This window comes from Schistocerca serialis, chromosome 6 (genome assembly GCF_023864345.2).
Source record: "Schistocerca serialis cubense isolate TAMUIC-IGC-003099 chromosome 6, iqSchSeri2.2, whole genome shotgun sequence".
Lineage (NCBI taxonomy): Eukaryota > Metazoa > Arthropoda > Insecta > Orthoptera > Acrididae > Schistocerca > Schistocerca serialis.
Genome location: NC_064643.1, coordinates 197,876,626 through 197,889,908, shown reverse-complemented (window position 1 = coordinate 197,889,908; position 13,283 = coordinate 197,876,626). Strand labels below are relative to the sequence as shown.

The 13,283-nt window shown below is 40.7% G+C and overlaps 1 protein-coding gene across 1 annotated transcript in view; it reads left to right on the top strand.

The window, feature by feature from the left end:
- The window catches only part of LOC126485164 (NADH dehydrogenase [ubiquinone] iron-sulfur protein 4, mitochondrial), a 41,025-nt gene extending 30,412 nt beyond the window's left edge, over positions 1-10,613 (top strand). The window contains exons 3-4 of the mRNA XM_050108839.1: positions 4,448-4,623; positions 10,230-10,613. Of these exons, the coding sequence (XP_049964796.1) occupies positions 4,448-4,623; positions 10,230-10,407 (354 nt within the window). The 3' untranslated portion in view covers positions 10,408-10,613. The remainder of the gene's footprint in view (positions 1-4,447; positions 4,624-10,229) is intronic.
- The last annotated feature ends 2,670 nt before the right edge of the window (positions 10,614-13,283 follow it).

Sequence of the window (13,283 nt, the reverse complement as noted above, 5' to 3'; positions counted from 1 at the left end):
TTAAATTTTTCAACCTTTTAGGTTTTTGATGGTTTTGGGAAGGAACACTTTGTTTGGTTGTCAACTTAATTTAACCAAGCAGCCTGATGATATTAAACATCTTGTGGATTATGAGGTGTGATCAGAAAGTAACGGGAATTTTTGATTTTCTGAAAAATCTTTATTTATTCATCAACATCCACTTTATCCCGTTCAAAGTAGTTCCCTTCATCATTCCCTTGTGCCAGAACTTTTTCTGATGTTGGAAGCACTTCTGGAACTCATTTTTCGTTATGGTGTTCAACTCCTTCAGTGAATATATTTTTATATTATGAATGGTAGCACAGTGGCATCCTGCAGTTGTTCTCTTCATCCTCGGGAATAGAAAGAAGTTGTAGGGGGCAACATGTGGTGCATACTGTGGCTGAGGCAACAACAGTTTTCTTCAGATTGCTGCACAAAAATGACATATAACTTCCAGAAAGAATCCCTTATTGACTGTATGACCGTAAGGCAGGAACTCATGATACACCATGCTATTGTGATCAAAGAAAAAGAGAGAAGAACTTTCACATGTGATTGAACTTGTCAAAATTTTTCCAGTCTTGGCTCTTCAAGCAGTATTCATTGGGACAATTGGGCCTTGGTTTCAATGTCATACCCGTATACCCATGTTTTGTCACATTTTACAACCCTCCTTAGAAGTTCTGGATCATTGTTGACTTCATTCACCAATTTCTGAGTGATGTGCACACTACATCACTTTCGGTTGAAATTCAACGATTTCAGAACAAACTTCTCTGCTCCGAGTTTCATACCCAAAACTCTGAAAAAAATTGCTTGGCATGAGCCAAAGGATATGTTGACATCATCAGCAATGTTGCTGATAGTGATTTGGTGATTTTTCAGAACCATTTTCATTACCATTTATCATTGTCATCAGTAATTGATGTGCTAGGGTGTCCAGGGCAGTTGTCATCTTCAACGTCTTCTTGACCATCTTTGAAATATTTATACCACTCTTAAACTCTTGTCTTACTAATAGTAGATTCACCAAAAACCAAAGTCAACATTTCAAATGTGTTGTTGCACTTTACTCCAATTTTCAAGCAAAATGTGATGCAAAGTCTTTGATCCAACTTTTTTGTAGGTGAAAATTTGCTGACCACTCAAAAGCACATATAACATTTTTGACTCTCAATAATAAACTAAATATTCAAAAACCAAAATTAAAAGATTCCCATTATTTTTTGATCATACCTTATATATAGATAATTTTTGTGCATTTCCCTTCTGTGATGTTTTTATTAATTTATTGCTTTTTTAGATTAATTGTCAAACATTGGCCATGTATTGACTCAGATGAGACATTAATAACAATGATGTGCATTTTTTACCCAAACAGTAATAATAGCAGCAACAAAAACAATGTTTTGAATGAAGGCCACCACACTCTGTGTAGAGGAAGAATTGTGTTGTAAGCACGTACATACACAGTCAAACTTTCGTTCTTTATCAGCATGTGTTGTAGCTCAGTGTTGATTGTTAGTGACTTTTCTCCAGACAGATAAACTCTACTTTACTGGAAAGCCAATGGATTTTTTTGCTGTCATGTTATTGGATTGGTGCGTAAGTTTGTGGAATTTTTATATGAGTTTAATAAACACAACAGACACACATAACGGAGACTTTAGTCATCCATAATGTATTATCCTTCACTATTTGCAACCGTCAGTCAATGTGACTGTAGATTCTGTGACTGTAGAAATCACATGGTTTTGAAGGAAGAACTCGTCGAGCCATGTTTGGGGCACATTGAAGGTTGTTCAATAGGGAGTGGAAAAGGTGAGAATCTGAGGGTGCAAGATCAGGTGAATAAGGTGGGTGCGTAATGACTTCCCAACCCAACTCCTGTTGGTGTCTTAACAAAATGCCGGCAGGTGTCATCGTGGAGCAGTGTCGCTTCAAAGCAGTCTTCCTGGCCATTGTTCTTGTATTGCCTCTGCAAGATGTCTCAGTTGTTGACAGTAAATGTCAGCAGTGATGGTTACTCCTCGGGGAAGCAATTCGTAGCACACCACGCTGAAGCTGTTCCACCAGATGCGTAAATTATCTATTTTGGCTGTGTGTAGGTCATTGTACAGGGAGTTGCTGCTTTGTTTGGGCTCAGCCACTCCTTTGTTTTCCTCATGTTAGGATAAAGACACCATTTCTCACCACCAGTAATGATACAGGGTAGGAATGGTTGGTGTTGTTCATGAGCTAGTTGAAAGTGAGCAAGCAGAGATGGACTTATGGCAGTGTGCTAATTTTTGTGATTTTGGCATAGAGAATGCAGTACCCATACACCTGATTTTTGAACGCTTCTCATTGCATACAAATATCACATGATGGTGGAATGAGTACAGCTCATCACATTTGCCAGTTCTTAAGTAGACTGGCTTTGAATAATCATTCATTAATGTGTTTAAATGATCTTCCTCAAATCCTGAAGGTCTGCCTGGACTTTTTGAGAGTCACTAATGTCAAAATGGTCCTCCTTAAAACATGAAAACCATTTTCTTTCTGTGCTGTGTCCTCTGGCATTATCCCCATACACGGCACAAATGTTTCTACATCTACATCTACATTTATACTCCGCAAGCCACCCAACGGTGTGTGGCGGAGGGCACTTTACGTGCCACTGTCATTACCTCCCTTTCCTGTTCCAGTCGCGTATGGTTCGCGGGAAGAACGACTGTCTGAAAGCCTCCGTGCGCGCTCTAATCTCTCTAATTTTACATTCGTGATCTCCTCGGGAGGTATAAGTAGGGGGAAGCAATATATTCGATACCTCATCCAGAAACGCACCCTCTCGAAACCTGGCGAGCAAGCTACACCGCGATGCAGAGCGCCTTTCTTGCAGAGTCTGCCACTTGAGTTTGTTAAACATCTCCGTAACGCTATCACGGTTACCAAATAACCCTGTGACGAAACGCACCGCTCTTCTTTGGATCTTCTCCATCTCCTCCATCAACCCGATCTGGTACGGATCCCACACTGATGAGCAATACTCAAGTATAGGTCGAACGAGTGTTTTGTAAGCCACCTCCTTTGTTGATGGACTACATTTTCTAAGGACTCTCCCAATGAATCTCAACCTGGTACCTGCTTTACCAACAATTAATTTTATATGATCATTCCACTTCAAATCGTTCCGCACGCATACTACTAGATATTTTACAGAAGTAACTGCTACCAGTGTTTGTTCCGCTATCATATAATCATACAATAAAGGATCCTTCTTTCTATGTATTCGCAATACATTACATTTGTCTATGTTAAGGGTCAGTTGCCACTCCCTGCACCAAGTGCCTATCCGCTGCAGATCTTCCTGCATTTCGCTACAATTTTCTAATGCTGCAACTTCTCTGTATACTACAGCTTCATCCGCAAAAAGCCACATGGGACTTCCGACACTATCTACTAGGTCATTTATATATATTGTGAAAAGCAATGGTCCCATAACACTCCCCTGTGGCACGCCAGAGGTTACTTTAACGTCTGTAGACGTCTCTCCATTGATAACAACATGCCTCCGCTTCTGTCACCCAACTATTGAACTTAAACAGAAGAATGTCGGAAATGCTCTGATTTCTTCACTTTGCACTTAATTTTCTGTTGTCTGTAGGTGTACTTGCTGTCTCCAAATGACGATATGTAAACTTAAATAGCAATGGTGAATTACAAGTAAAAAATGACAATCAATAAAAAAGCCCGTAACAACTGTAACACCAACATGCAAAACAAACACACTATGAACTTGTGCAACTACTTAATATATGGTGGAACTGTTTGCCATCGCATGTTACGACCGTTACGCAAAAAACATGAGGCTGTGTATGCTGCCAGTCTAATGGGTATGCACACTTACGTAAGTCCACTTTTCATCAGTTTTTAGACTATTTGATGCACACATTGCAGATGGTTTACAAAAGAATAAACGTTCATTAATTAATTGTGTGCATACTACCAACACTGGCATGTACTTCCTCTGCTCTATCATATATATTGTTTTCATTACCATATATTGATAATGATTTTTTCCATGTAAAGTACAGTATTGACTTCCTATATGGTTCCATTTTCTCTCAAACTATCACCCTGTAAAAAAATGTTTGTTATTCATGCCTGTGACAAAATTATCCAATATTCATGAAGTTTATTTTCTGTGTTTTGCAGCTGCAGGAAACTGCGCATTGTCCTTTTTATTTACAATGACACAGATGTAGGATGCATATTGAGGGAGTGGAAAGTAACTCATGACAGATGTAGAACTGACAGTTTTATTTTACTACATTGGCACCAGAATTTTTTGTCTGAAAGTCTTGACCAGCTCTATCTGAAAGTTTTACTTGCCTTTATATGTGACTTGAAACTACTACATGTTTTTCCATTCATAATTACAGAACACTGATAATATGTTTAGGCTGACATTTCTGTCATCACTGGGGTCCCTGAAGAGCACATCAAGACCCGATTAGTGAGGATTTACATGCCTGCAAAAAATGCAATGCAATCTGGCACAGATAATACCCACCGTTGGGAGATGGAGTTTGAAACACGGGAGAGATGGGAAAACCCTCTTATGGGTTGGGCATCTACGTAAGTATTGTTAAATGTAGTTCTTTGCATTAGATCTTTCCTAATTTCCTTTTCCAAAATGTGCAGTTATCAGGCCCTCTCCCATGTGGAAACTGTGCATGGAAGCTGCATTTGTCAAAATGTAAATCAACCCTTAGACATTATTTTGTCAGTGCTAAGAGATCTTGAGATTTATATTCAAAATGTGGTTATTGTGTTTCTATACTAAGAGGAAATGAGAGATTTTGTTTCACATGTATCTGTTTACATATACTTTACCTTAACTAATTGGAAAAATAGGAAGTGGAAAAACATTCTTTGTATGCAGCAACTATTAATTTTGTGGCAAACAGGACTGACAAAAAAGATACAGCAATGTATATTCTGTAGAAGTATAACAGGAAAGGAAAAGAACTATGAAGAAGATTAATAGATGTCACATAATCAATAAAAGTAGCAGTGGAGATACAGTGGAATCACAAATATGAAGAGTCATTACTGTTGGGTAATTTCTTCTTCTTTATTTCACAGCAGCCATAACTGTGCACACTAAACTTCACAGAAAATCTACTGCATACCTTGTGTGATTAGCACTCCCGGAAGAAAGGCTAATGCGGAGACATGGGTTAGCCTCAACCTAGGAGACTGGTTCCAGGGTGAAGTTTCATTCTGCAGTGTCATGTGCAAACAATCCCCTAGGTTATAGCTAAGCCATTTCTTAACAATGTCCCTTATATTGAGTCTTATTCATACAAAGTGTGCAGAAGTACTTGAGTGAACTTAGGAAGATGGGACATGAGGCACTGGAAGAAGTAAAGCTATGAGAGCTGGTCGTTAGTTGTCCTTAGATCAGTCAGTAGGGCACTTTCCCACAGAAGGGGATCCCAGGTTAGAAATCCACACAGTTATAATCTGGCAGGGAGTTTCAAAATTTTACACACCCTGCTACAGAGTGAAATTTCAGTCTGGACCATTGTCCGTTCTTCCAAGTTCTTTGCTATCTCCGATGAAATTACAGTGTCATCAGGAAACCTGAAAGTTTTTTCTACTTCTCTCTGAACTTTAATTCCCTTTTCATATTTCTGTTTGATTTCATTCACAACTTGTTCAACATACAGATTGAATAACATTGGGGAAATGTTTGAACGCTGTCGTACTCTCAACTACTGCTTCCCTTTCATGTCTTCTGAGTTTTATAACTGCCGTCTGGTTCCTGAGGAAACTGTATATAACATAAATACTCTGCAAACCAGTATGAAGTGTTTGTAAGAGATTACTTCCATTTGTACCATGTATTAGGATATCTACCTGCTCTATCTTGGATGGAGTGCAGGAAGAAAGATTGCATAAATAAATGTTTCAGTGCTCACTGTACTTAGTCTAATCTTGCCTTTGTGATCCCTATAACAATGATACATAGCAATTTGTAGAGTATTCCTAGATTCCTCACATAATACTGGTTCCTGGAACTTTGTAAGTATGCTTTTTCAGGATTCTTGCTGTCTGTTAACAAGCATCTGCCACTTTAGATCTGAGTATCTCAGTTCAGTTCCAGTCTTACCCTCTTTTTGAAATCTTACCAGTATTTGACTGATTAATGTACAGTTTTTTGCAGCTGCAAAAAGTCTGAAGCTATTTTAATATTGTATAACAAGTTGTTAAATGTAATATGAACAGCAAGAGTTTTGACATACTTCCCTGGGGTGAATTTTCACTCTGCAGTGGATTGTACGCTCGTATGAAACTTCCTGGCAGATTAAAACTGTGTGCCAGACCAAGACTCAAACTTGGGGCATTTTCTAGGTATGCTAGTCTTGCAAGCTTTTCACAAGAGCTTTGATGTAGTTTGGAAGGTAGGAGATCAGGTACTAGTGGAAGTAAACCGCTGAGGATGGGTCATCAGTCGTGTTTGGGTAGCTCAGCTGGTAGAGCAATTTCCCTCACAAGAACCTTGAGTTCAAGTCTCCATCTGGCACACAGTTTAAGTTTGCCATGAAATTTCTACCTGAAATTACTTCTACATCTGTTGACAACTCTTCATCCAAGATAACATGCTGCTTCCTCCCTACCAAAAAATCCTTCACTCAGTCACATATATCATTTGATACCTCATATAATTTTAGTTTTGTTAATAAGCATTTGCGTGGTAATGAAACAAATGCTTTTTGAAAGTCAAGAATTGCTACGTGTAGCTGACTACCTAGCACTTTGATGATGTCATATGTAAAAGCCCAAATGTGGCTACACATGAGCAGTGTTTGTGGAATCCATGACTTTTGGTGTCGCTGTTTTTCCATATTGTCTTGCAGCACACTGCTCGGTATTTACAGCCAAGCTCTTCGCTCTGTATCAGGCCACAGAGTATATCTGGCAACACAAGCATTTCAGTTGTGTCCTTTGCTCTGACTCTCTCAGCGCCCTTCAAAGTCTCTTTGCGTTGTCATCTGCCCATCCCTTAGTGCAATGGGTCCAGGGAAACTGCCACTTTCTCACTGTTGATGGAGCCACTGTGAGTTTATGTGAGTTTCTGGTCATGTTGGTATGCCAGGAAACGAGGCTGCTGATGCTGCTGCCAAGGCTGCAGTCCTCATACCTTAGCTCACTAGTTCCTATATTCTCTCCAATGATATCTGTGTCACTGTCTGTCAACAGGTGGTGTCACTTTGGCATCACCATTGGTCCTCCATTTATGGGAATAAACTCCACATTATTAAGCCTCTCCCAGTGGCTTGGATGACCCCCTCTTGGCCCTCTCATTGGGAGGAGGTTTTTTTAAACTAGGTTGTGTATCGGCCATCGTCATTGGTTAAGTGGTGCTCCCCCAACACTATGTGCACATTGCACCAAGTTTTAACTGTCCACCATTTCCTGACAGAATGGCCATTTTTTTTGACAGTTTACGTTCCTGCTTGGGTTTGCCGTCTGAGTTATCGGCTGTTTTAGCAAACGGCGCACTGGCTGTTGACTGCATTGTACTTTTCATCCGGCGTAGCAATACAGTGAAGGCCATTTAATTTTTAGTTCTGGATCTCCGTTTCTGTACGGTGTCTTTTATAGCCCTTTCTACATGTCCCTGTTTTTAGTTGTCTTATCTTACATCACTTGGGATTGATGTATAGTCATTTTTTAACTCCTCTCTGTCTTCGTGTTCTGTAGTTTTGACTTGGGCGTGTATGACCCCATTTGTTTTTTGCACCCTAAAACCAAACAAAACAGTCCTCATGGAATCACCTTGTATATACATACATATACAGGTGCCAGCACCAATACTTCAATGCACTGTAGCATCATTGGATGGCTTTTCTGGATTTGGGTTCCTATCTTCATTTTCTCTCTAATACACATTCTACATCATCCTCGAAGTTTGTCGCTGTAGTTATGGCTAATTCTAGAGACAATTGTAGGGAATCGAGGAAAGAAGACTGACTACATACAGACTGCCGTCAGGGGTACAGAGAGGACAGGCCTCACCCTTACTTACGCAATGTTTATCATTGTGTTCTCCTTTTTCTGCTGAGCATCAACAAAACCACAATTGTTATTTGGAAATAAACGATGATTAAGTGCTTTATTCATATAATGTAGGCTCTCATGGCTACCACTCACATCATTGGCAATTTTTGTTTTTTGGGTATTGGAGCATGGCCTAATGCCCATAAAATAAAAATCGCTGAGGATGTAAATTTAACAGTTTCATCTCCAGTTTTACCGTAAAGAAATGAACACAGTGAAATGATGCAAGAAGTCCAACAAAGGCATCAACAGTGTTCCTGTACATAGTGATATTTGATTTGTCTGCCTGATATTTATTGAACATGTAATACGGGTGGTCCAGAGTCTTCAGGCATTTCTATATTCAGAACTAGAGGTCATAGAAGCCAAGAAAAAAGTACCCATATGTACAATTGTCCATGCATAATTACTCCTTCATTTCCTCAAACAAAATATTTAAATATTTGTTAGTAATGGCAACCTCCTTCACTAACACAATACACCGAGTGTCCCCTCCCTCCCTCCCCCCTCTCAAAGATGACAACATTGCATTTTTTCACGTGCAGTTCCTTTCAGACCGAAATGAGGTGCAACCGTCTGTTCAGCTCTTGCTTACACGATAGTGTGTTAATCATATACAGGGTGACGCAGGAAGAATGGTCAATCTTCAGGTATAGGACAGGAATGGTCATTCAAAGCAGAGATGTCTAGTAAACATGGGCCCTAGAATGCATACCTTAAGAGCTGTGAGCACTTCATCTTCACTACTGTGAAAGTGAGAAAGACATTTCTTCTATTGAACAAGTGCTCGTAGCTTGTAAGGTTAGCATTTCAGAGCCCATGCTTAACTAGACTTTTTTCTTGTTTTGGCCCATACTGCTTTTTGTAAATCCTTGTTGCCAGTTTTGTAAACCCTTGTTGCCAGTTTTGTAAACCCTTGGTTCAGTAGTGTTCCCTGTCTAAGTCAACTGTGAACAATGATTGTTGCTCTTCTATCTTCCAAGTAGGTTTCTGTCTGTTGTCGTCAGGTCATTGGCAGATTGTATTTGGCTGGCAATTGGCCGAGGTGAAGTTGATATCTTCATTCTCAGTGCTGCTCATGGTGCTGGTGGAATTTGCACAAGTGGCGAGTCTTTGTGGGACCGGCACCAGCTCACATCTTTGTGCCTTTGGTGCTTTTGCCCTGGCTGTGTCTTGTTTGGATGACACAGCACTACCTCCTCCCAGTATATGAAAAACAAAGAGCTCGCAGTAGAAGAGATTTTTTTTTGCTGTATTGAAGATGTGGTGCTCATAGATCTTAAAGGAATGCAGTTGAGAGCCCTTGTTTACAAGACTTTTTTGCTTCAAATGATCATTCCTGTCATATCCCTGAATCTTCACCACGTTCTTGGGACACCTTTTACATTGGAGGGCATTTTTTTTCCTGTTGTGCATATAGTATCCACACTGAAGTTTTTTGTGGGCTATCCAGTATCAGTAATGTCCGCAGTGAACTGTGCCCAAAGAAGAAGTCATAAATCATAACCATTTTAGTTATCATAAATATTCATCCCAGTTGTCATTTCACATAATATAGTTTATTGGGATATTTTTCTGAGTTATAGATAGCGTTAACTGTTAGCCATTTCGCGACAAAGAGAGTGAGGTGATGCGATGGTTCAGACACTAGGCTCACATTTGGGAAGAATGAGGTTGGAATCTCTGTCAGACCAGGTAGATTTAGGATGTCTGTGGTTTCCCTGTACAAATTAATATAAATGTTGGGATGGTTCTGTTTTAAAGGGCACAGTTAATTTTCCTTCTCTATCCCAAGTTTTTGCTCTGTTTCTTATGGTGGCATCATCAACAGGAAGTTAAATCTTAATACTTTCTCATGCTAATGGGACTCAATTCCTTGTCCAGCCTACCAGTTTTTGATTGATGCTGTCCCTAAATTAAGTTAATGATTATTTTTTCAGAGGACAAGGCCTCTTCCTATTCCTTTCAAATCCGAACTTGTGTCCTGTCTCTAATGACATCATCATTAATGGAGACTATATACATGTATTGTTTTGCTCATGGATGGTAACTAATTTAGATTTCATTCTGTATTTTCTCAGATGCTCTATTAATAGATTTTTTTTCATCTCTAGTGGTGACCCATTATCAAACATGAAGATTGACTTCCAAACCAAAGATGATGCAATAAGTTTTTGTGAAAAGAATGGTTGGCGTTGGTTTGTTGAGGAACCAAAGCCAAAACAAGCGAAGGTCAAAAATTATGGTTTCAATTTCTCATGGAACAAGCGGACAAGGGTTTCAACAAAGTAAATTATTAAAACTGTTAACTGATGCACAGATGCATGTAGCTGAAAAATTATATGGTATTAAATTAAATAGATGATAATGTACTTCGTGTGATTTCTGTAAAATATAGAAACTGTTGCATATATCATCAGTTCAGACCATGTATTCCAGTGTGAAAAACCAGATGTCAGTGTATTCAGTGTGTAAAATAAAAATTGTTTTGAACTTTATGGCTGTATTGCCTTATTTTATGTCAGTTTATGCAGTATCCAGTGTGCCAAAGCAAATGTGATGGAACAGACATGTCATTGGAGAGAATCAAGCAGCAGACTTCAAATAATAAAAATGGTAGAGTCTCTCAAAGAGAAATTCAGTTGGGAATACTAATAAATTGAGGCTGAGTTGCTGGCCATTACTTACTTTCTGAAGATGAAATGTATAGTATCACGATAAACACACAGAAGTGACACACTATCGTAACTTGTGGAATTAATGCAGTGGAACCTTACCATTGCAGACTAATTGTGTAGAGTTCAGGTCATCAGATAACTGCAAAATATGACATGTTGCCAATTTCAGAACAGTTTCTCCACTGTCTTTTTTTCCGCTCCTATTCTGCCTTCACTTTGGTGTTTGAGGTTCTTCTTCCTCTTCCTCTTCCTCCCAGTGTGCTCCTGAAGGTCAGCCCATGCATCTGACATATAAAAGGTGACTGTATAATGCGTAATTCCCAGCACCGGGTTGACAAGTAGGGTTCACATGCACCCCCTGGTAAAGGCCAGGACCAGGGAGAGATGATTGCCTGAGCTGCTACCTTCCTAAATTGCCAATTGGCCCCTCTGTCACATGTTTGGGAGATGTGACCTGAGGTGTGAACAATCACGTAAGGTGCACCCCCAGTTGGAAGAAGCGCACTACTGGAGATGCTGGCAATCATGGAGGGATTTTCTCGCAATGAGCCAATCATCTTTTTCACTGTCAATGTCTACCAAACGTAAATGGAATGAGGCTAATGATTCGAAGACTCTCCCAGCTGCACCACGGTTCCTTGTGGTTTCACATACTGAAGACAATCAGTCCTTCCCTACTGTCAATCCATTTATTATTCAGAAAGATGTTAATGCTATTGCTGGCCCTGTGAAATTCTGCTGTTTTTACACAATGGCACTTTGCTTTTGGAGACTACTTCTGACTCTCAAACACAACAACTGCTTGCATCTTCGCTCCCCCACGGCTATCCTGTTCGTGTCGTGGCCCATCGAATGCCGAATTCTTCCCATGGTATAATCTACACTAGGCTGCGTGATGTTCTGCTGGAGGCTGAAATCCAAATGTACCTCTCTGATCAGGGTGTAATTGCAGTTCCTGGGTGATGAAAAAAAGTAGGTGCTTCCTTAGTGCCTATATACACTCTTTTTCTCACTTATGATAGAATGCTACTTCCATCAAAGATTAAAGCAGGCTATGAAGTTATCACAGTACGACCATATGCTCCAAACCTGATGCGCTGCTACCACACTCCGGGGTCCTTTTGACACACGGCCAAATGTGTATTCTATGGTAGGGATGCTTATGAAGGCAATTGTCTGCCTCCTTCTCCCCACTGTATCAACTGCAATAGGGACCATTCTGCCTCCTCTCAAGACTGTCCCATGTATCTCAATGAGTGGGCTGTCCAGAAGATCCAAGTGAAGGAAAAAGTGCCTTATCCTGACTCACAAGTATTGGCTAGTTGGAAACCCAGCGTTCTACCATCTGGAACATACAGTACTGTTCTTGCTACATCTCGCTCCACGAAGGACATGGCCACGTAGACATGTGACCTCAAATTTTGCACCACGGTTGTAAAACCACCTAGTATCATGGTAGTGTCCACATCTCCTCCTTCAGCTGTGTAACAAGTCACCAAACTTCCGCCTCACGAGGCAAAGTCACCTGCTACGCAACCAGCATGCTGGAAGGAACAGAAGGAATACTCCCCCGAAAACTTCCTATGTCTCTCCAGGCAGCAAACATCTGAGTCTTCCTCTGCCAATCAGAAAGGCTCCAAGAAATCAAACAAAGGGAAACGGTCTTCTCCTTTGCCATCTCAGAGATCCTCTTCAACAGTGTTGCCACATGATACCCTTGATCAGCCAACCTTCATGTCGCCGGTGCGCACCACCAACCATTTTTCTGCCCTGGATTCTGCAGACTGACAGAAGGTGAATGCCGATGCCTCTGCAGACCTCCAATCTCTTTACCCTGTAGCAGTGAGCCTTCGAAGGCTGGCACTAGGCAGCCGCCGACGCAACACTCCTTCATTTTTTTCCCTCCTCATGACTCTCCTCCAATAGAATGTTAGCGGCCTTCGATCCAATAAAGAGGATTTATGGTTGCTCTTAGAATCACAGCATCCCCTTGTTCTCTGCCTCCTGGAAACAAAATTTCGTTCTCACGATTGCTATGAGCTCTTTCGTTTCTTCCCGGTCTGCATTGACCTTTGCCTGATGACAGCGTTCCAAGTCATGGGGGAGTCATGCTGCTCATCTGAGATTATGTTCATAGTCAACGCATCTCCCTGACTACCTGTCTTCAAGCTGTTGCAGTTCGCCTTTTCCTTCCTCACGTGACCTTTTCCCTTTGTACCATTTACATCCCTCTCTCATTTGATGTCACCAGGGCAGACTTCCTCCAGCTTATTGGGCAGTTGCCTTACCCCTTTCTGCTGCTCGGTGGCTTTAATGCGCACCGTTCCTTTTGGGGTTCTCTCAGAACTTGTCAGAGAGTGCCATCTAGACTGACCTCAATCAAGTTAATTTCATCCGCCTTAACACTGGAGCACCCACATTCCTTTCAGACTCCATGCACACCTGTTCCCATTTGAACTATCCTGCTGCACTGCCTAGCTTGCCCATCGT